The sequence below is a fragment of the Semicossyphus pulcher genome, unplaced genomic scaffold (genome assembly GCF_022749685.1).
Source record: "Semicossyphus pulcher isolate SPU_LCO1_2020_fin unplaced genomic scaffold, fSemPul1.0.p SCAF_21, whole genome shotgun sequence".
Lineage (NCBI taxonomy): Eukaryota > Metazoa > Chordata > Actinopteri > Labriformes > Labridae > Semicossyphus > Semicossyphus pulcher.
In genome coordinates this window covers 8,067,906-8,091,481 of record NW_027211695.1, presented here as the reverse complement: position 1 = coordinate 8,091,481, position 23,576 = coordinate 8,067,906, and the positions used below count along the sequence as shown (strand labels likewise).

The following is a 23,576-nucleotide window of genomic DNA, read 5'->3' as shown; positions in this document are numbered from 1 at the left end:
CTGAGCTGCCGTGCTCGCGTGCTGTGGTTTCATGCGCACATATTAGCGCTGATCGTTGGTCGTCTTCTTCCCGCCGTAACGTATGCCAGCTTTCTCAGACATAAGTGTCTCACTGCTGCACGTCCTGGTTTTTCTTCTGCTAACTTGAAACCCGACAGCTTTCAGGTCTACCGTTTTCTCTGTGCAGCCACAGCGAAGGGAAAAATACGGTGCTTCACTGCTTATATTGGGCCTTTTATTTATATCACGTTTTCACCTTTTATCTCAGTTTCAGTTCATTTATTGAAATTTTAAGTAGGCAAACTAAGGGTCTATGATCTTAAAAAAAAAACTCTTACTCTGAATGGAACTACTTTATTGAACAGTGCATAAGACGCATTTTTTTTCATCTAAAAATCGGGCTGCGGCCTATATACCGTTGCGAACAATATTCCAGTATAAAATGCAGAGAGAGGTATTTTATTGTGTTACGGTATTTTACATAGATGATGGCGCTGTAATCGAGCTAACGCTTGGTCACGGACATGCGGTAGCTAGCAGGACTTGACATGGTGAAAACAAGTGGTTTGAAAAATGCGTCTTATATTCCGGGGTGACTTATAGTCCGGATTTTACGGTACTTGTTTATACTTATCTGTTTTCCCAGCCCTCATCATTAGGTATCAAGAGGTGGGGCACTGAAATGCACTGAAATGGAGCAGAGAAACTACAGAACATATAATTGAATAATGCTATCTCATTGCTAAATAGCTATACAGTTTGTGTTTGATATAGTCGTCTTTGCTATGCTGTGACCGCGCGTCTGCTTCACCAATCAGCACTGATGCTAACTTGGATGTCGAGCTGTTAGAAATGCAGATTGAGAACAGAGTAAACAACAGAGTAACCTTTGATAAAGGCGACATGATGTGTTATGTTTCAATAAGCTCTAACAGTGAAAATGACCTGAGTGTACCTTGCTGTTGGTCTTGGTGTAACCCCGCTAAGCTGGCTAATATTTTCAGTTGTCTGTCAGACCTAGCCCGCCATTCATCCACCAAATTCATTACCAACAACCCAACCATTCGCCAGATGCTGCCATCTGATCAGTTTCACACAGCCGTTTATTCCCTTCTCTTCATTCCTCTGCCTGAATACTAAGGGGAACTCGCCTTCCACAGGTGAATTACCCGAGGTCGAGGGCTGAACGCTGGAAGAAAAAAAAAGGCCCTCCCTGGCATTAATAACTAAACAGTCAGGCATTCTCAGGCTGGAGAGAAATCCTCGCTTAAAAGGTGGGATTTAAAAGTCTGTAAGGCTCACAGCTTGAAGACAGCTGAAGAGGCACGGCTACAAAGGAAGTGTGTCAAGTGTGCAAAATTGCTTCTGTGGACCTGTATCAGCAAAGACTACAGAGAGCTGTTTGGTTTGGCATTTTATCATAAAGACGACCGAGAAAGCACGCGGCTGCGGCCAAGCGTCCACATAGGTCAGCCTGCATCTTGTCCCTGCTTTGGTAGATGTTTAGCAAGCGAGCGAAGAGGAGATATTAAAGCGTGGAGAGGCATTTTTTCCCAACACCCACTTGTATATTAAACTATGACTCTGGAGTGGCAGTTGCCGGTAGAGTGGGCTGTGACCCGGCCACCGCAGTCTCAAGTGCTATGATGAATCCAAAGGGCTTCTCTGTCCAGTCTGTTTCAGCGGTTATATAAGGAGCACTCATCCTAGCGGCGGTCAAGGTTCGCATGAGAGCAGCTGCAAATCTGTCTCCCCCTCCTCCCCCCTGTTTGTGTATATGCTGACAGCAACAGACCCATAGGCTGATGTGACTCATTTGATATTTTACTTTGCTCTGAATCAGCTGTCATTTCTCATACACAGCCTTGCTATTTGGGATAATTGTAATAGAAAAAGATCTGAGACTGAAGGATGGTGCACGTCCACTGTTTGCCCACTTGCTTTTATTTTCAGAAGCGGCTTTTTATTTCTCTCGTTTATCCTCCACTTGTTTCGGTATTTGTCTGTCAGAGCATTTAAACATAAAATGCAAATGATGCACAAGCTGTTCCTTGCTTATGAAACCCAGATAGACTAACACTAGGTGGGTATTAGCATTGATATAATGCTACTTAAGAAATTCAGGTTTGTTTTTGAGCTCAAAGACTGCAGCTGAATTTATAGATCCACGTTAAGCTATAGTCCATGTTAATTGGGGTAGACAGGAGCTCAGCCTGTAGGGACTTAGCTTGGGAATCTGAGGGCGGTCGGCTCAAGTCCCGGTACGGATCAAGCATGGCATTGGGGCTGGTAGCTGGAGAGGTGCTACCAGGGGCCAGTTCCTTTCCTGGGTACTGTCAATGTGCCCGAGAGCAAAGCACAGAGTCCCCCAACTGCTCGCTGCGCATGTCCATGTGCAGCCCCCTCACTCTGACATCTCTCCATTAGTGCATGTCTATAGGGTCCTGTTTGTGCATGTGTGTACTTCGGGCATGTGTGTGTAGCTGAGTGAAAACATTGAATTTCCCCTTAGTCTAATATTTTTTTTTTTCTTCTTCTTCTACTCCGTGTTCTTCTTCCTCTTCTTCTTCTACTCCTTCGTCGTCTTCTTCTCCTCCTCGTTCATCTTCGTCTTCTTCTTCTACTCCTAGTTCTTCTTCGTCTTCTTCTTCTACTCCCAGTTCTTCTTCGTCGTCTTCTTCTCCTCCTCGTTCTTCTTCGTCTTCTTCTTCTACTCCTAGTTCTTCTTCGTCTTCTTCTTCTACTCCTTCTTTTTCGTCTTTTCCTTCGTCTTTCCACTCCTTCTTCTCTTTGTCTTTCTCCTTCACCTTCTTCTTCTTCTTCTTCTTCTTCTTGTCTTTCTCCTTCATCTTCTTCATCTTCTTCTTGTCTTTCTATGTGGGTTGTCAAAACTATCAATACTTCTACTTTTCTTTGCTAAAATATGTTAGAGACGCAACAATCTTCGTTTTTTTGTATCGAAGTACTGAAGCTTTTCACAAAGGGAGAGAAGTAGCAGCTTCATCAAGTACAAAGTTGTGAATCAAAGAAAAATAACTCAATTGTTTGATATTTTTGTCTCTGCAGTTACGCTCTAAAGCAAACTCCCACCTCCAAGAAATGTATGTTGCTACCCATTTTTTAAGGCTTCTACTAATTATGCCTTTAATCGCTTTTAACATGATTACAAACGTGTTGGTGTGTGTTCAGTGTTTTTTTCTGTACCAGCATTGTTTGCGGTAAATACAAGATATTTATCCAATTTTATGTGTGTGCAGACATTTTTATTGTAGCAGTTTAAAATTCTGCTCCTTAGATCTATGACTTAATGCGTACCCCACCATCTCTCTATATCATAGTGAGTGAAAGACTATAATTAGAGCACAATACGGCATGATCACGTACAATACATCCAATTAGTGCGATGGTGGTATCAACAGGGGGAATCTAATGCTACACTATAATCAGCTGTATAATCTATCAAGTATTAATCCAGCTTTAGATTTGGTGGGTCGTTCCATGACATCATAACACCTGCACCCCCGGGTGTATGGATCATCTGCTCTATAGGTTTTTCTATGTATTTGTGTTGTTTGCTTTTGCCTTGTTTTGAAGCACAGCGTTGGAGGAGCCAGCATTGCTCAAGAGCCAATCATCGACAATAAGGCGCGCACAGTTGGCCTGTTAGCAGACAGCAGTGTTCCAAATTTCCAGAGACATGCTGGATTCACATGAGAAATCGAGAGCGGCCCTCATTTTGGGAGGAAGAAAAGCTGCTCGGATGAAAGCAGTGACCGTCGTAGAGCTCTCAATGTGTTTAAAACAGAAAGCAGGCCACCAAAGAGGAACCATTACATCAAGTATTTTCTGCGATTTAAAATAGATTTTGGGAAGAACTGCCCGAGAGAGGGGAGCTGACATCTCTACAAAAGCATGCTGAGGACAGTTAGACAGACACACACACATAGACGTAGCAGAAAGAGGCCAGAGGTAATGCATTTGGATGGGGCGCTGAGCACCGAGCTAGCTCTCTCTCTGATAGCACATTGAAGTTGATTGCAGACACTGTTGTGGTACTCCCCTGTTGGGTTGCATTAGGCAGCGAGTGTACAGTGCACTGAAGTGACATCTCTACAAGCTTCTTCAGTCAACTGGCTCACATCAGGGAATATATTTCAAGTTAAAGCAGAGCTGATATCTGCACTTGTTTGTGTCTGTTCCTACTCGTGCTTAAGAATAACTAAGATTTCTGATCTGCTCTGCTGTAGGAAAACACTTCACTTACACTTTAATGAAATCCAAAGGAAGTTCTGGGCTTTATTTTTATGCCTCTGCGTCATTATGTGTTCGGGTTGTCCGTCCATCCTGTTCTTGTGAACACAATATCTCAGAAACGCCATGAAGGAATTTCTTCAAATTTGGCACAATTGTCCACTTGGACTCAAGGATGAACTGATTAGGTTTTGGTGTTCAAAGGTCAAAGGGCAAGGTCACTGTGAGCTCATGTCCATTCTATTCTTGTGAACGTGATATCTTAGGAACGCCTGAAGGGAATTTCCTCAAATTTGGCACAATTGTCCACTTGGACTCAAGGATAAACTGATTAGATTTTTGTGGTCAGAGATCAAAGGTCAAGGTCACAGTGACCTCACAAAACACGTTTCTTGTTATAATTCCAGAATTCCTACACTAATTTGGATAAAAGTTGGCACAAACGTCCTCTTGGACTCAAGAATGATGTGATTAGATTTTGGTGGTCAAAGATCAAAGGTCAAGGTCACTGTGACCTCACAAAACACGTTTCTGGTTATAACTCCAGAATGCCTATGCTAATTATGCTAAAAGGTGGCACAAACATCCACTTGGACTCAAGGATGAACAGTGTAGATTTTGATGGTCGAGGGTCAAAGGTCAAGGTCACTGTGACCTCACAAAACACCTTTGTGGCCATAACTCAAGAATTCATATGCTAATTATGACAATTTGAAAATTTCAAATGAAAATTTCAGACAAATTTCTAATAGGTTTAAAATGATGAAGTGATGACATTTAATACCCAAAACATGAAAAGTCAACTTTACTGTGAAGCATAATGCTTCATATTGTCCCTCCAATCTAATTCTTATTGATTTAGACCTCAAGATACAGGACAGGGGGGCTCTCATTCCTCTGGTAATCCACAACAAGCTCTTTGATCTTGCTAATATTGAACTTAAGGTGATGATACTTGCATCATGTGTCTTTATCGGTACTCTCTCCTCCTCTGGAAAAATAGTCTGTAAGTGAGGGCAGCATATTTCTCTCTGGAAACTATTCACTGGAATTATACATTTCTTCATCTTGACTAGTTGGCGGAGGCATACAACTGCAAGGTGGTAATTCTAGTCTAACTGCAACAAAAGAAGCTACCTTAAATCCAAAAATATTGTGTGTGAGGCCTTTAAACACAGCAGGAGGATCATTTCTCAACCCATCCCTTCTCGTTTCCACAGGTCGTCGTGTCAACAAACATCGCAGAGACGTCCCTGACCATCGATGGCGTTGTGTTTGTAATTGATCCCGGATTTGCCAAGCAAAAGGTTAGCTTCCCCCCTTCCAACCTTCTCCCCAACTGCCCCCGTCCCCTCCCACCACTCCTTTATCTGCTGCGATCATCTGCGTCTGTTGCCTGAGAATCCCCAGATAAACACAGCGCTGCACACCTGACAGCGGCAAAGATGGAAAAGCTGGTTATTTATTCCTCTGACATTTCTCCAGCCTGGAGCCAAGTCATACACACAGCGCTAAAATAGATTATATATGCACCATGGTGGATTGTGTGTATGTGTTATTGTGCAAAATGATATGTAAGCTGCTTGTATATATAGTATATTGTAGGTATGTATGTGCTGTATTTTCTCTACAGGTGTACAACCCCCGCATCAGAGTGGAATCCCTTTTGGTTACAGCCATCAGCAAGGCCTCAGCCCAGCAGAGGGCAGGCCGCGCTGGACGGACACGCCCAGGGAAGTGTTTCCGCCTTTACACAGAGAAAGCTTACAAGACAGAAATGCAGGTAAGAAACACAGCAGTAAGAAAATCTATTAGGTGTTTGATTCTCAGTCTTTCAACGCCTCACGCACTTTGTGTTCCCCCTAAGCAGCTGGAAAACCTCTATTATGCAATATTTGCTCTTTGAACTCCATGATTCCCAGTTCAGCGGAATTGTAATTCCAAGAGCTCGCTGCTAAACCACACTGCCTCCGCCCTTTCCTCCATCCACCTAATGAAACAGCCACCTTGTGACAAATGAACTTGCAGAGGCCCAGTCGTTCTCTCTAACAGACTAATTCTTCCACGTCACGCCGAGTGGCAAAGGGAATTTTTTAAACAAGTTAAATAGCCCTTCAGATGCCCTCGACTCCCGATCCCCGTTCAAGTTGACATATGAGCGATGCATGAGGAGATAATAAGCACCCTGACTAATTCATCTGAAATGTTCCTTTGGGTTTCTCTGGCACCTCACAGGACAACACGTATCCAGAGATCCTGAGGTCCAATCTCGGCTCTGTGGTGCTGCAGCTGAAGAAACTGGGTATCGACGACTTGGTGCACTTTGACTTCATGGACCCGCCAGGTTAGTTTTATAAAGACATTAGCACTTTTTTCTGGGGGCTTATAAAGATACTGTATTTACTAAGGTTGCATCTAACGATTTTCAATTTGCTTCTTTTATCTGAGCTAAAGTCCCAAACTCAAAGACTGTATTTACTGTTTTTAAATGAAGATTCTCACATTTAAGAAGCTGGAACAGCTAAATGTTTGATATATATATATAGGTCACACAGGAACATAAGACATAGTCTGTTTTGGAGGGTATCCCAGAGGGAAAAAAGGTTTTCTATAGCTATTCATGAATAAAAACATGTATACAGGTTATGTCAACACTATTTAGTAATGCTTTCTATTAAGGTCCTTGTACTAAGTGTCAGTTAATAGGTAATAAGACCGTTATAAGTCCTTATAAGGTGCTTATTAACATTAAATATGTGTTATTATTACTATATAAGTGCATAATTAAGGGTTTACTAACCTTAATAAGTCACCGTTCTCACCTAAGATCCAAAGCATAATTACCTGTTAATAAGTGCATAGTTAACTGCTAATTACTACATAATAAAGTATGTATTAATCTCAATAAAGCAACTGTAAAGCTTAATAAAAGCAAACCAGACCATCAGCGATATATATAGTTATTTTTAATGCCTGAAACTGCTGGCGGGGGGGGAGGTGTCAGACGAAGCGATTAACTGCACGCTGCCTTTGTTTACATTTTCCAGGGCACAAATTTAAAGTGAGTGATACATATGACTGTTAAAGAAAGCAGGATGAGATTTTTTGTTAAAAACAGCCACTTAAGCATGTAAAGGACAAAATCAGCAAAGAGATGAGAGGTACGGCTTTGTCCACAGGGGGCGCCAAAATCAACACAAACTGAAAGTTCCTCACAGCAGCTTTAAAATATGTAATTTAACAAAAAATACATTATAATTTACAATAGAAAATAGTTTTCATCATTGGTGGCAGGATCCATCTTCTCAGCAAGGGACTCACAAACAGCAAGTTTAGCCAGTATTTTATTTTGAACATCTTCTGCTGTCGTGTGCAGCTTGAGACCAGATTTATTTCTGCAATTGTTATTGACTGACTTGCGATTAAAAATTTGTAAGATTGTTTGGCTGCATTGTGAACAGACCAGTTGCTCTTCTGCAGCTACTTCAGTGACCACTCGTATCACAAAACCAACCATGACTCAAATAAAAAGAATTCTTCAATATCAAAACATTTGAGATCTTGATTGCGATCAGTGCCTTCTAAATCAACACCAGTGCAGTAACAAACCGCTGTTAAATCTGCGTTTCATGTACAATATCATATCTGGGTTGCCTGTGTCACTTGGGAGCTTACTGAACGACAAAGTAAAGATAAAATGATCATGGCAGATATCAAATACTGCATATTGAATGTTTGGTGATTTGAGTGTAAGCTCCCTGACAGACACGAGCTGCACAGTAGTTTCATGCAGATTTAATGTGCAGTCTATTGTAAGTTCAGATTATTGCTGTTCAAAGTGAGTAAGGGGAGTGATGTGTGGAGTTCAGATTCAGGCTGATCAGTCGGTTTGTGTTTCGCTCTATTTCTTATTTCTTCTACACGCTGGATCCTGCCTGTAAAACTGGTGCAGTCTCATTGAGGCGTCAAGTTATGGCTTTCCCCCGCAGAGTTCCAGAGGAGACCACCCCTCCTTTCCCCGTCCTTAACCTCCCCCTCCCCTCCCCCCTTTTCTCACCATAATATAGTTTTCATCTCACCTCTGAGATTAAACCCATCTCTCCCCGTCCACTGTGGCAAACGCCATTTTGAGAATGAAATTGGTTACATCAATAGCAGCGCTATCACCTTAGCTATTGCCTTCCCTTTATATTCCGCCAGTGAAACGTGACCGACCTCCACCGCCCACCCCCACATTTCTCACAAAACGCGAGGGTAAGCAGCTACATATGGGATTGGCCTTGTCTGATGAGACTAACTGGGAACGGTGGGGTGAAGGGAAAGGGGAGGATTACCTGTTATTTATTTGATCCACTCATGGCGGAAGGTTTCTCCTAACTAGCTGAGGAGCACGCTGGAATCTGGAGTTGGTGAGAGTTCCTGGACAGGAGCTTTATAACATCTACAGTCACAGTAAATCAATTTTGATACTTGCTGTGTCAAGTCAGAGGCACAGGTACAACGGCGTGTTAGGGCCATTGTACAAAAAAAAGGACACCCACCCAAGCGCATAACACACCTAAAGAGGGGGTATTATGCTGTTTCACATTTAAAGACATGTATATTATGTTACAATGTTGGATGTCCAAACTTAACGTAGGTGAAGTTTCAAATCTGTAGGTAAAAGTATGTTGGAGTAATCCCCAGGCTTCTCAGCTCAGTCTGCAGTCTCAGCAGGCTTCAGAAAGCTGGCCAATCAGAAGACAGCGGGCTTGTATGGGCGGGGTTTCTTAAAGGGGCAGAGCTGACTGAGTAGTTTCAGTCAGAGGCTGTATTAGGGCCTGCGCAGAGAAAAATGATTTTTTTTTAACTGTAAATTATGCTAAGCTAATCCACAGGTATCACAGAGTGAAATATGAAGCTTTTAAATTAGCATTGTACCCCCCCTTTAATATAGTAGTCCGCCCCAACCTTCGGGTCGTTGTTTGTTGTATAACTCTCCATCTATACTACAAAATGATTGAATCTGTTGATTTAAAGTAGTTTTGTATATTTTTTGTCCCTAATGCAAGGTTTGTTTACTTTGAGCAGCCATCATGAGTGTGTAGGGTACCTTTCATGTGTGATCGTAATACCTGGGGCAAACAGGGAGCATAGAAACGTGTGTTTTTGCAGCAGAGCGTCACTCAATCCTTCTTGTCTGTTACTTGTGCGCCAAGCTACTTGCGCGTGTGTAAGCAGCAGTGCCAACAGGGCAAAGTGCTGAAGAGAAACAGTTGTTTTCTGGCAAATTAACGACTTTAAAGGGGGGGTATTTTGCTAATTTCAAGTTTCATATTTATCACTGTGATACCTGTGGAGTAGCTTAGCATAATTTACAGTTAAAAAATCTCACACTGGTGCTCTGTGTAGGCCCTCATACAGCCTCTGCCTGAAACAACTCAGTCAGCTCTGTCCCTTTAAGAAACCCAACACCTACAAGCCCACTTTCTTCCGATTGGCCAGCTCTCTGAAGCCTGCTGAGTCTGCACTTTGTGATGTCACAAAGTGCAGCGTGTAGAAAAAACTGTGTGAAACCGACATACTTTTACCTACAGATTTGAAATTTCACCCACGTTGACTCTGGACATCCAACATTGTAACATTATATACATGTCTAACAATGTGAAACAGCACAATACCCCTGTTTTAATCTCAGAATATTACTCTTTTCGGCGAGCTTTGTTATTATTATTTCTTTATTTAGACATTATTTTATAGTATTGTGATATTCACAATCACAAACATCTGGTTCTATGCTACTGTGTTTTTGAGGTAATTCTAGATCAACATTGTTTTGTTGTTTCTTGATCTTTCAATTTCAAATCAGATGGATTTAAGCGTAGCTATCATCTCCTTGATGACCAACAATATCCTTCCCAATTTAGCTTTATCCATTCCTCAATAGGAGACTTGATTTTTTTCCTCTTACATCCAGTTTATTTCTCTCTTCGCTCACTAAACACAGGAGCGACAGCGTGAGCCGCCCAACCAAATGGAAAATCCAAAAGAAATCAGCAGCGCTTTCCACACGGCCTCTGCTGGGTGGGATTCATTTGCGTCGTGACATTTCCAAAGAAGAACCTTTCGAAGCCGATGCGGTTTAATGTACCTTTAGCCTTTCATCTCATTGATTTGGCCCTTGGTTAATATATCGGATTCTTGTGTGTTGAAGCAGTCAATACTTACTTTCTGATGAGCTGCGTTGCGTATATATTGAATTTCCACACTGGTTCATCATGCTAGGAGTACTTGGATACAGACTTTCACCTTTTGTTTAGCCCCACACAAGCCATTGGTGTGGTGTGTAATGTGGCCGCCTTTCACTTTGTGTAAAAAAAATAGTAGCTTTGATGCCCTAAATCAATATTTGTTAATCATAAAAAAATGCCTCCCTGCTGTTTGAAATTGAATTTTTTTTTTTGGGGAGCACTTGGGAGAAATGAAAGTGAACGAGCAGCGCAGCCAGTGCTTGAAGCTAATTTTCAGTTAACATGCAACTGGTCATTAGGCTTCAGCTCTCGGGAGCCAAAGGTCAATAATTGCATCTGGAGGAAAAATCTTTTAACCAAACGGTGGAAGCCTTTTGTGTTGAAGCATTAAGTAGAAAGTTTCCCCCTGTAATTGCATTCTTTGTTAAGGATTGCCTGAGCGGAGGATGAAAAATGAGCTCTGCCATGATTACTTCTCTGCTAAGTCGCTGTCTAGAGTAACTCTGGTCGTCACATACCGATAGCCCTCTCGTTCTGATTGACCTCATGCTCCCTGCCACCAAACCACCAGACTGTGTCTGTGTCTCAGCTTAACTCACATGTGTCTGCTGTTAAAGGTGCGGGTACAGCAGGTGCATAAACTGTTCTATCAGCTGTTTTTCATGGGTTTTCTTTTATTTCAAATGCAGATCTTCTCCTCTACTGAGCCAACAAGCATCGATATGTCTTCTTATATCTATTAACAGCTGAACGACACGCCACTGATTTATCGTTCTATTCCAAGGCTTAAGAAAATGTTTTTTTCCCCCTTTTTTTATTTTTAAAATGTGGAAAATTGTGTTTTTAATATATATATATATTTTTTTTACATTGACAAGACTGTCACTTTTGAGTACTACATAATGGCAGTGTTTTTTTGGCTTTTTGCCTTCAATAGACAGGACAGCTGAAAACAGACAGGAAATACGGGGAGAAGAGAGCGGGGGATGGCGTGCACCAAATGACCAGCAGACTGGGAGTCGAGCCTGCGATCAGTGCGTTGAGGACTGTAGCCTCTGTGCATATGAGCCAAATCAGTGCCCCACATACAAGAATTTTTATCAATTTCCAATCAGAGTTCACACTAGACTTCTTTTTTTAAGGCAAATTTGGCCGTTGATATTCCAGAATTCCGGCCTTATAGAAAAACTGTCGGACATGTGCTTTGAATAGCCATATATGCCAAATTAATGAAGTAATTCGACCAGAATGAATTCATTAGACATCATCCTAAATGTGTGTCTTTGCATTTCATTTATGTTGAATAAAATAACTTTAATATAAGCGTCATTAAGAAGCCAATATAGGTCTAAACAAGACGAGGTCAAAACCTAGTATGTGGCTGACCGCAGTGGGCAATGTGTTACGAGATCTGTCCTAATGAGGCCGATGACAATGTGTTTGAAAGGAGGTGCGCACTGCGGAGGTAGGTGAGGACAGCGGACAAGCAGAGGAGGAGCAGCCCGCCTACTCCCCGAACAAAGTATCTAGAGCCGTATAGACAGAGAGTCGCGTCGGTGGAGGTCCAATAGGCTCCATGATCCGCCATTGCAATGTCGCAACTCTCTCTCTCTACGTCACTCAGTCACATACAGACCTGTGTGTAGGGCTGACCCCGGCAGTCAGCCAAAAAAGAAAAAAAAAAGGCACATCGGTCCAAATTCGCATTTGTAAAATTATCGTTTGGGTCAGTATTGTTAACGTTAGTAGTCATTAGTGAGTTTGCATAAATTACGATGGCGGTTACAGCTGGCTCACGCATCGCCGAAGTGGTTGCCATAGGCTGCACATAATGATACGCATAGCGTCACCCCGTCCATTAACGGGATCGGCTCCTTAGGTTTGTGACGTCTGAAACCTGCCAATCTGAAAACGTGTTGTTCAGCCTGTCCTTGGTACACTGCAGTTTAAAAGCAGACAGGCCCAGCCATGGAGATGACTGCTGTTGTCCCTGATATGTCTTGTAGCACATGAACCAACCACTTGATGCTTTAACAGTGGAGGCAAAGGCTGTATAAGTTTATATTTAAGTTCTCTTGGCAACACGTCTTTTACTTCACACAATAGCTTATTTATAAGCCATTACTATTTTTTTTATTATTTATTTATTTGGCTTATTTTCCCACCGGACATTTTGGCTGTTGAAATCTTTATCTGCCGAACAACTACACGTGTTACCGGCGAAAAATGTAAACACTGTTTCCCATACTTTACCAGCCCAATAAATCTTTAGTTTAGCTAACAAAAAATGTCTTGCTTTATCGTGACCAGGAACTGTTGGGAGAAGAGAGTGGTGAATGACGTGCAGCAGTAGGCCGATGGTGGGAGTTGAACCTGCAGCCTCTTGCTCTACCCTCTGAGCTGCACCAGCGCCCCGTGGTTGCCATTTCTGCTTGAAAAATGAATTAAAACAGTTGATCAAATAGTTTTCAGTGGATTGACTAATAGTTTCAGATCAGAAGTTTAAACATGCAGCGCGAGAGCATTAATCACTCCTGACACGTGTGTTTGAAACAGCTCCAAATTGTTCTTCTCTGATATATAAAAATGGCGGTTTGTTCCATCTCTGTCATCGGTGTGTGTTTTGCCCACGGGGCTTGGAACGTTAATGATAATGGCCCATCTCTCCTTGATCCTGTCTCCTCCAGCCCCAGAGACCCTGATGCGAGCCCTGGAGCTGCTGAACTACCTGGCGGCGCTCAATGACGACGGCGACCTGACGGAGCTGGGCTCCATGATGGCCGAGTTCCCGCTGGACCCCCAGCTGGCCAAGATGGTCATCGCCAGCTGCGAATTCAACTGTTCCAACGAGATCCTCTCCATCACTGCCATGTTGTCAGGTAATGCTCAGGGCCGGCCCGCTGTGTGGGGGCCGAGCTGCTACTCTTAAAAGCGACCAATGAGCTTAAAGGGAAAATACAGAGCGGCTTTTATCTTCTCTTTAAATCCATTAAATATGTTTGAGCCGTCTTTTTATTCTATTTAAAGGATTGGAAAGATAAATTCTAACGTAGAATATAAAATGTTAAAACTGACTCAATCATATGAACACAAGATAGTCCTCCGAGGTAGATTAAGTGTAATGTTTATATTAAAAACGCACCTACAAGGCGAGTCAACCATAAAGTCAGTGGTGTCAGCTGTTATATGTGTGGAAGGGGGGAAAATACACGTCTGTACAAAACACATAGGTGTAGCTGGAGCAGCACCAGCGTGCTACAGCAGTAATTGCACTTTGGGCTTGCCCAAGCAGAATGCTGCTCATTGAGATGAATCTTGGCGCCTTTGAAGGCAGCGCGAGGGTCTTTGAGAGCGGGGGAAATGGATTTAACTAGCTGTTTAGACGTGGCGTGCACTTAAAGCAGGCGTTTCAGGTTGGCAGGTTTTTGCTGAGTTGATTAGAGTAAGCACAGCGAACGTTCACCTGAGGAGGGTGCCGCCGCAGCAACCGAAACTCAATAAACGCAGCTTTCACCCATTACAGCCGCAATCGAGCAGGTTTGACGTTAAGCAATTCAGAGCAAGTTCACAGAGAGGAGGTGGAGCTAACTCTGCAGTATCAGGTCTACAATGTAGCATTCTTGTCTGGGCTAGGGGTCATATGTTTGCTGTATCTTGTGTCTTAGAGAATCCATCCATCCCCTCCTCTTTGACCCTCTTCCTTTCCAACCATAAACACTTCACAACATGAGCCCTGTGAAGTGCTCTGTGCCTCTCTACAGCTGAGGCCTTGTTCCTCTCTGTGGGATTCGCTTAACTTATCCCCATGGGCGGCTGTGTTGGGGCCTATACCAACCTTGTTTAGTCCCACAGTGCTTTGTGCGGCCGACGGAGGCTAAGAAGGTGGCAGACGAGTCCAAGATGCGCTTCGCCCACATCGACGGAGACCACATGACGCTGCTCAACGTCTACCACGCCTTCAAACAGAGTGAGCGCCCCTCTCCTGCACGCTGGTTTCACCCGCTACCTTCCTGTCCCTAACATGAACATTGTCCCCGTCTCACACAGATCACGAGTCCACTCAGTGGTGCTACGACAATTTCGTCAACTACCGCTCGCTGATGTCGGCGGACAACGTGCGGCAGCAGCTGGCCAGGATCATGGATCGCTTCAACCTGCCGCGGCGGAGCACTGAGTTCAGCAGCAGAGACTACTACACCAACATCCGCAGAGCGCTGGTCACAGGCTTCTTCATGCAGGTCAGTCACACAGGGGTCCAATGGGGAAGGTTTAATGCGATTTTTCTAAGTGTAGGTTTTAAACAATAAACTCCCCTTATAAAAGCTAAAAATTGATATTTTATCATAAAAATTCTGACGACACGTGTTTTGTTTTTGTTAACGAGACATTTTACGCGCTACTTTCGCATAAAAAGGAGCGATCATCTGCTTCAGTGAGACTGTTTAAATAAGAAGCGAAGATGAATATATAAAAAGCGTTTACGGTAAAAACCAACACTGCTGCTGCAAATAAGGCAAGAGAGGAGTGTGCAGCGTATGCAGCGTGTGCTGCTGTAACTGCACGGCTTTGTTCTGTGGCTTTACATGTTACGTTCCAGAAGTTTCCATGTACACATATAACCTCAGCTGAGGAGCTATATTGCCAGTGCGGAACATTAATGTAAGGACAGATGAAAGGAAATTGAATTAGTTTAAAAAGACTAAAACTGGACTAAAATGTTTTGAGTTTTCGTCGACTTAAACTATAAAGGGTAAAAATGACTAAAATATGACTAAAACTAAAAAGCATTTTCGTCCTGCTGCCAATATTAACACTGATTTAGTCTCCCATTACTTTCCTCTTTAAAGTGCGAATCTCGAAGATCTCAGTTTCGTTCTCTTTGGCGCCACCTGTGGCGATAAACTGTAATTGCGGGAGTACACTTCCCAGATATCCAGACAGTGTTTCATGTGTGACGTCCACGGTTGGCTCCGGTTGTAACTCTTGATTTTCCTTGCTGATGGTCGCTTTCCTTTTTAAACTGTTTTCCTTCATCTGAGCGTCTTTTCCTTTGGATTTTCACTTATTTTTGAAGTTGTATCTGTAGTCATCCATCTTTTCTTTGTTTGTTCAGCCATAGTAGATTACTGTTTACTCACAACACTTTCAGAGACTGGAAAAGCAGCCGCTTAGCTCCGCCTACCCTCTGTGGCATACCAACCACTGCTGGGTGATGGAAACGCGTCACTAACTTCCATAATACTGCAAATGCAAAGGCTTTTATCAGTGGGCCATAGGCTCAACCACCATTGTGTTCCCTTATTCAGCGATATATAGTGACTTAACAGACATTTATTTACATGAAAATATTTGACATTATCACTTTAAGTCACACATTGTTTGTTTGTGCAAATGCAGTATATATATCAGGCTCCAGTGCTTTCTGACACTCGTTCGCATTTGCCCTTTCTGGGTTTGATAACATGAAAAATAAGTGTTTGCAGGTGAATTGTTTATTGTAATGGATAGCCGCCTTCAAATTAAACACACACACACACACACACACACACACACACACAGAGCAGCTTTGTTTTAAACACATAAATAGAAATCAAGTCAATTTGCTCCTCGCTCAAGGAAACAAATGGCATTCTGCAAGAAGCCATTTTCAGGGCTACCTGAAACAAGCGACCTGACAGGTTGAATTATGGAGTTAATATTTAAATATTTGTCAACATTAACCTTTATCCCGGAGACAAATTTGCGGCTCATGTTGGGGCTTTCGCAGCATTTCAGATCATGTCTTTGTCGGGCGAGGCCTTTATTGAGACTGATTGCTTTGGTTAATCACAACAGCCACCTCAGCTTTCCGAAGCACCGACAAAAAAGGGACAAAAATCAAGTTTATTTTCAACTTCAGGCTGCGTCTGTGTCGAGATAGAAGTCATTTATTTGAGATTTATTTGATGGGTTTACATGTTTAAACTGTCCTTTCTTCTGTCTTCCTGCTTTGGCTTGATTTCTGCGTTTTCTGTTACCGCATTGACCCTCTTCTTCCTCTGTGGTGGTGAACAGATTGCTCACCTGGAGCGCACCGGCCATTACCTGACAGTGAAGGACAACCAGGTGGTCCAGCTGCACCCTTCCACTGTGCTGGACCACAAGCCGGAGTGGGTGCTGTACAACGAGTTTGTGCTCACCACCAAGAACTACATCCGCACATGCACCGACATCAAACCGGAGTGGTACGTTTCATCTGCAGCTACAGGTTTTATAGGGATTATAAAATGATTGATGTTGAAATAATACTTGAGTTTTGCAAAATGCACTCTGTAAAAAGAATTCCTTTTTAAATTGTAAGTATAAAATGTTTGCAGCGTTGAGGATGAAATGCTCCCAGAAGTTTTAGGACGCGATAGTGTTGCATCAACCGCCGCTTTTCGAATGCTCGGGTACCTCATGCGGGAGGATGATAGTTCCTTGCCGATCACACATTGTTTATTTCGTTAACGAAAAAGCACTGGAAAGCTAGATGCTAACGCCTATAAGCTAGTGCTTGAGCTTGGAGGTCATGTGAGCCCATGCTCAAACCCCATTGGCCTGAGGAAAGAGTGCATTTGGACCTCGACGAACGGGCCGGTATCATCATTCGTGCAACGCTACAGTTAGCCTGTTAGCATGGAGGAGATTCAACTTGTGCTGTTTTTGATGGTGCTTTATTGCATTGATAACGGTTGATTGTTAACGATCATAACAGTGAGCTTGCAGCTGCAGTATCTTAAACATGGCGGGTTAAATAAAACGCTCGAGTAGGCCTGCAGGCCTCGCCCTGAAAGTTCCTGCACCATTGGAAAGTACTGCTATCGAAATGCACAGATTCCTCAAAAGGTTCCTAGTTACTGCTGTCGAAAAGCACCTTCTGTTTTGTTTACCTGCGGCTTCCCGGCTGCTGTTTTGCATTGGTAACTCTCAGCAGAGATAGTAAGGAGGCGAGATGGCTCACTCCTCAGCATATTCGGCTCCGGGAAACAATGTTATGTCCATGCGCGGCATAAAAAACACGGAATGACGTAAACAGTTAATTATCGACAATTGACAACTGATTTTGTCATCGATTGTTGTCGCGCAAGTCGTCCAATCCTTGCACTCCTAATCCTAATAGTCATTTCCAATGTAGTGTGCTGGATCGCAGAGCCAACACAAACAAGAGTTCTAACTTCTCAGGTTAAACAAAAATAAAAAATCGGCCTCTTTGCACACTCGTGTTTCTGTCTTCCCCTTTGTGACCTTTGTACAATTAAACCTCAAATGTGTCACCTTGTGAATATGAAAAAGCTAAACCGGCGTTCTCCCACAAGTAAACACTGAAGACATTTTTTTTGTGTGTGTGACTAATGTTTACTCGCTTTCCTTTCTAGGCTGGTGAAAATTGCCCCGCAGTACTATGAGATGAGTAACTTCCCCCAGTGCGAAGCAAAGAGACAGTTGGAGAAGATCATTGCAAAAGCCTCATCCAAGGAATACACTCAGTACTGAGAAGGTTTGCATGCGCTGCGGCGTCTGTACAAAGGAAAACCTGAACTCTAACAGCAACCTCATTTTGCCTCACCGTGATGTTTTCCTTGTGTCTTTTTCAATGGGTACACACTCCTTCAAATGTACTGTAAATTAGTCACCTGATTTAAAGCATGATATTTAATGTTACATCCATAATGAGTCGCAGCTCGGGGCTCTGCCTCTCAAACATTCCAACATAATTTATACTGTATTTTAATGCAGGCATAATATATTGTTCCTGTCACTGTTCAACTTAATAAAAATGACTTTGTAATACAACATTTTCCCAGTGTCAGCATTAAAATAATAATCTGCGCCTAAACTTTTCACTTAACCCGCACACAAACGCACCGAGCGTTCACGTTCTGACCTGCTAAATCCAGCTCGTTTCCCGGCTCTTCGGGGAAGTTAAATCTTCTTACTGGGATATTGATAGCTTCAGAAACAGTCGGAGTAGAGGGGGAATGTTAATTACAAATGTTTCGGAACAGGATCAGTGTGAAATCCCTGCTGTGCTGGAGCCTGTGCTGGCTGTTCTGCTTTGTGTCAGCGTCGCTCTAATGTGGAAGGTAAAGCTCGCAGTTGGGAGAAGCACAAATTCTAAGCACCTCTGTGATCTAAATAACCAGAATGACGCGCTGTGACATAACATGAATGTGTTTTTAGTTTCCCTAAAGTTAAATCACGACGGATTTTAATTTAAAATGTAGCGTTCAGCATCGAACTTGCTGTCTCATTCTGTGGGTCAACAGCTTATACGAGAGCAAGCTGCCTGAGAGTGGCGGACCGTGACTACCACTCGGAGCTTAATCAACAGGATTGAGAGGCCTGGGAAGATGATGGTGATGTCACATCCCTGATCACAGGTCAGCAGGGCTAGCACACTTAGTGAGGGGAGGGGCTTAGTACTGTCACCTCTAAGATAAGTGTGGGTTAAGTCTTTTAAGTGCATTTTTTAATCATATAATAACCAATAATTTGTCTGAGAAAAGTCACGTCATGCAGGTATTTCAGGCGAGACCTTTAGACAACTTTTAAGAGGAAGCCAGCATTGCACATTAGAGGCGCAGCATTCCATTAGGCGATGACGAGCTACCTAAAGCGGAAAGTCATCTCCTCTCAGCATCCCTTTTCTGACAGGTCTAGTGTTTCACCTGTCTCATGGCTTGTGGCTTTCGCATACTAGTTTTGCTTTTCTTTTTAATGCATTTGATGGCTGCTAGGCCCCACCCTAAGGCGGCCCTATGGGGCTAACAGTGCAACACTCAACCCTTCTTTTAAGTTAAAACGCTCGAGGGGTTCTCTTGGAAGAAAAGAAAAAACAAAGATCAAACTGAGATTTAAAAAAGATAATTTTCACCCTTTTTATAGATGCTTAAGTCATCAAACCGTGTGAGTCACTCAAGTAACTTGAGTGCACTCAGCTGGTTACGACATATGAACATTTAATTACAACAAACCCTTTAAATCGACCCTTTATGAATTCAAATCAAACTAAGGGGGTAATTCACGAAAGGATTGCGCGGCTTTTGCGCCCGCAAAACCTGTGCAAATGACACAAAACGACTCCGCCTCATTCTCCAAGCGCACTCAGAGGGTTGAATGCATCTCAAAGTGTGCTGCAGAGCAAATAGCGTCTCTGTGCTCCGGTGCCGTTTGCGCACGTTTAAATGAGTCATTATGCAGACATTCGTGTCAAATTTGGCTCCTTGCTATGCAAATTGAGCCTCATTGCAAAAAGCACCTAATTCACAAACAGCGGCGCTAACAGCACCGTGCAGTTACAGTGAAAATATACCGCCTACAGATTCCTGGTGGTAACTGCGGTGCACCTTTTATAAGGGCTGTCACGCTCTGAGTTTCCAGTGATCATGACGACGATTCCACCTTTTGTGTGATCAAAAAACATATTTGTCTGTAAAAACAATCTGTTAATAATATATTGTCATTGTCAAAGCTCATTTCAAATAGTAAGACTTGTAAACACCTGTCGAGTCTGGACTTTACAATCAAAAGAGCTGCCCCCTCTTCTCCCTGCTCATCATCGATCTGTGCGTGGAGTCAGACTCACAACAAGAGCAAACTGCACAGATCTGCGAAACTTTATGGGCGTGTTTTCGCCTGAATATCATCAGTGCAATTTGCAGATAGCGGTGGCAAACGATGTGCAATTTTTGGAGCTATCAGCGGCCGTAACTCATTCTTAGTGAATTCCCTCCTAAGAGTCCAAAACTCACGAAATATGAATTTAAAGAAATAGTTTGCCTAATATAGTCCTGCCGCCGTCCGTTCGTCCCAAACTAAAAGTCCAAGCAAAAACACTAAAGTTCATCACGAAAAACAAAAAATATTCCAACAAAAGGGCGATTGATCGCTACTGGTGAACCAGGAAAAAAAAATCATTATCAAACAGTCTTTGGATTATTAAATAGTAGCTGCAGTAACTTTTCCCCGACGCTACACCATTCATCTCCCTCAGCGCACTCTGATCCTCCACTTTCATCTACGCCACATCCTGCCTAAATAACTCTGGCCATAGTCATAATTAATAGCCATAAATGCCACATACACACATACCTTTATTTCACATGTAATATTTAAGTTTCACAGCATTAAAGGAAAAACAGACATTTAAAAAGCTATAATCCATGTCTTTGATTTGAGACCTTGTAATGCACTCATCCCTGCTGAGAGGCAGAAACGCATCGATCCTTGCTCCAGAAGCCTCTCCTCTGATGATGTCATGGCATAAGCATCTAAGGCCAGGTGCACCTCAGTGAGCAATCACCTGGGAAGAGCTGGGAAGACATTAGAGAAGGGGAAAAGGGACAAACAGAACAGGGAACACATTACGTTACCATGGCAATCTAACTTTTTTAACGTTGGAAATGTTACAAGGATTAATTGTATTGATTTTCGTTGATTTTCAGCCAATAAGTGTTTGATTAAAAAGGGACTTTTAGCAACTCAACACATTCAAGTACTAACTACTTATAACTAAGTTGTGTAAAGCCTTAAAGGGATAGTTCGGATTCTTTTGTAGCAGGGTCATATGAGGTACTTATCAACAGTAAGTGTACAGTAGTTAACAGTCAGCACGGTCACTGTTAGGAGAAGCTGGCTGGAGTACCTACACGGAAGCTAAGCTAAGTGCCGCTTAGCTTTTGAGTCAGTGCTAGCCGCTGCACTTTCTGACCCAAACAGCTATGAAACGGCATAATACACTTCAAAGCAGTCGTAGGAAAACAATATCCTCTTGTCCCCACCGTGAGCGGCACTTCTTCGTTCCCGTAATATTGTATTTTCTTTTATTTGTTGTCTCTTCTACAAACCGCTGACCTAAACAGCTGTTGTGATACCGCTGCATGCGGAGGTACGTATACAGAGCCGCAGAGTGAGACAGTGCCGAGGGAAAGGGTTGTCTGACAGTACATGGTACTCGTGTCTTGTCTGTAGCGGTGCTTAGCCTAACTTCTGTGTAGGAACTCCAGCCGGCTTCTCCTAACAGGGGCCGTGCCGACTGTACTACTGTACGTAGTACACTTAGTATTGATAAGTACCTCTTACAGCCCCACTTCAAAAAATCCAATCTACCCCTTTAAGTAGCTTGCAAAAGTTCTTACTATGTTGTCTTGCTATTGCTGTGTTGTGCCACTTGAGTGTGCCTCGGTTGAAGTTGGAGTGTATAAGTATCAAAATGAAACATCTGAGTTTACTAGAGCTATGTAGCCAGCTCCTAAGCTCTGCTTTAGACTAATAGCACTAAAAGCTCATCATTGTTGCATCATTGCTAAATCAGTGAAGAACTCCCTTTAATCATTGGTCCATAAAATATGGGGAAATTACAATTTCCTTGACATTCAGGTTTCGTATGTTGTCCAACAATAGAAATCCCAAACATATTCAGTTCAATGTTAAATGCAACAAAGAATCATCAAATCTGCACATGAAATAAAGTGGATCCGGCATATGTTTGGCATTTATAGTTGAAAAATGACTAACACAAATAATCCTTTATCACTGTGGTAATGATTTGGCGAATCACATATTGTTTCAGCTCCAGGTGGGTAGATTATTCTCCCAGAAAGAGTTGGAGGCATGAAAAAGCAATATTACTCTTTTATCAACTAAGTTTGAGCTATACCTTGTCTGGGCACAATGACAAATGCAAATCAAAGACCCCTTTCTGTTTTCATCTGTCTTTTACATCACCTCTAAAAAAGCAATTTATTTAACTGCTTCTAATCCAAATTTCTTTTTGTGAGGGGCAGACGCCTTTATGATAGCATAACCTTTCTTGGCTCTGTTCTGCATCTTATATTAACATCAATTGTAAGGGAATATACATAACATTGACCTGAGGATAGAGGCAGAAAAGAGCTACTAAGCATTTTTCACAATCTCTGTAGTGTCTGGAGGTAGGCAGGCAGAGATACTGGACCTGCTAAGGGAGTTTTAAATTAAGCCTGCAGATTGTGTAATATGCTAAGTCAGGAAATTAGCATGTGTGCTTTAATATTTTTTGGACTTTTGGGAGGCAAGTTTTTAAAGTGGATGGCCTTTTGCTTGGGAACGTACACAGAAGCACTGAATAGTGCCAGAGAGATTAGTCTCTCTCCAAAGTGAAGCCAATAGAAAACCCATTAGTTTGAGCTGATCTGGAAATTATATGGAATTGATCCTGAGGTAAGGACAGTTTTTCATGCTCAATGCTACCCATTGATTCGCACAGCCATAATTACAAATGAAAATCATTATGTCTCCAACTTGTATTTTGTTAGTGTCTGATATGAGGGCACAAGACGGTTGCATGCAGTCCTATTTCTTGTTCTTTATTATAAGCTGCGTTTCCACCAAAAGTACCCAGGACTTTCAGTCCCAGGGGCTTCTTTTCAAGGGCATAAAAGGTTCCTCTAGCCCACTGTTGCCTGTGTTGCCACCAAGGTCTAAAGACGTGTGAAGATAAGGCAAATTAATCTGCTGACATGTAAGAGAGTCTTCTGATTGCTGCAAGTACTCATCTAATCAGAAATGTTAAGTGCTTCAAGGCCCACCCAAAAGTCCCTGTACTTTCGGAAAGTACAACCCCCATAGCAGGGACTTTTAGGGGGTAAAATAAAGTCCCTGGAACTTGGATGAACCAAATACCTCCCAAGTTTGCTAGTCCCTGGTGAAAGTTCCTGTAGTGGAAATGTACTAAATATCTCCTAAAGTCCCTAGTCCCTCAGGATAGTTCCTTGTAGTGGAAACTACTAAATACCTCTTAAAGTCCCAAGTTCCAGTGGCAAGTTCCTGTGGTGGAACTGTACTAATTCCTCCTAAAGTCCCTAGTCCCTGGGAATTTTCTTGTTGTGGAAACGTACTAAATACTTCTTTAGATCCTGAGTCCCTGGGGAAAGTTCCTGAAGTTGAAACGTACTAAATACCTCCTAAACTCACTAGTCCCTGGGAAAAGTTCTTGTGGTGGAAACGTACTAAATACTTCTTTAGATCCTGAGTCCCTGGGGAAAGTTCCTGAAGTTGAAACGTACTAAATACCTCCTAAATTCACTAGTCCCT

At 42.6% G+C, this 23,576-nt stretch overlaps 1 protein-coding gene across 2 annotated transcripts in view; it reads left to right on the top strand.

The window, feature by feature from the left end:
• Positions 1–18,289, top strand: part of LOC138600413 (ATP-dependent RNA helicase DHX15-like) — a 40,679-nt gene extending 22,390 nt beyond the window's left edge. For both annotated transcript variants that reach the window (XM_069671834.1, XM_069671833.1), the window contains exons 7-14: positions 5,472–5,558; positions 5,885–6,034; positions 6,487–6,595; positions 13,169–13,360; positions 14,326–14,448; positions 14,529–14,719; positions 16,536–16,705; positions 17,879–18,289. In XM_069671834.1, coding sequence (XP_069527935.1) covers positions 5,472–5,558; positions 5,885–6,034; positions 6,487–6,595; positions 13,169–13,360; positions 14,326–14,448; positions 14,529–14,719; positions 16,536–16,705; positions 17,879–17,996 — 1,140 coding nt within the window. In that variant the 3' untranslated portion in view covers positions 17,997–18,289. The remainder of the gene's footprint in view (positions 1–5,471; positions 5,559–5,884; positions 6,035–6,486; positions 6,596–13,168; positions 13,361–14,325; positions 14,449–14,528; positions 14,720–16,535; positions 16,706–17,878) is intronic.
• Positions 18,290–23,576: the final 5,287 nt, after the last annotated feature.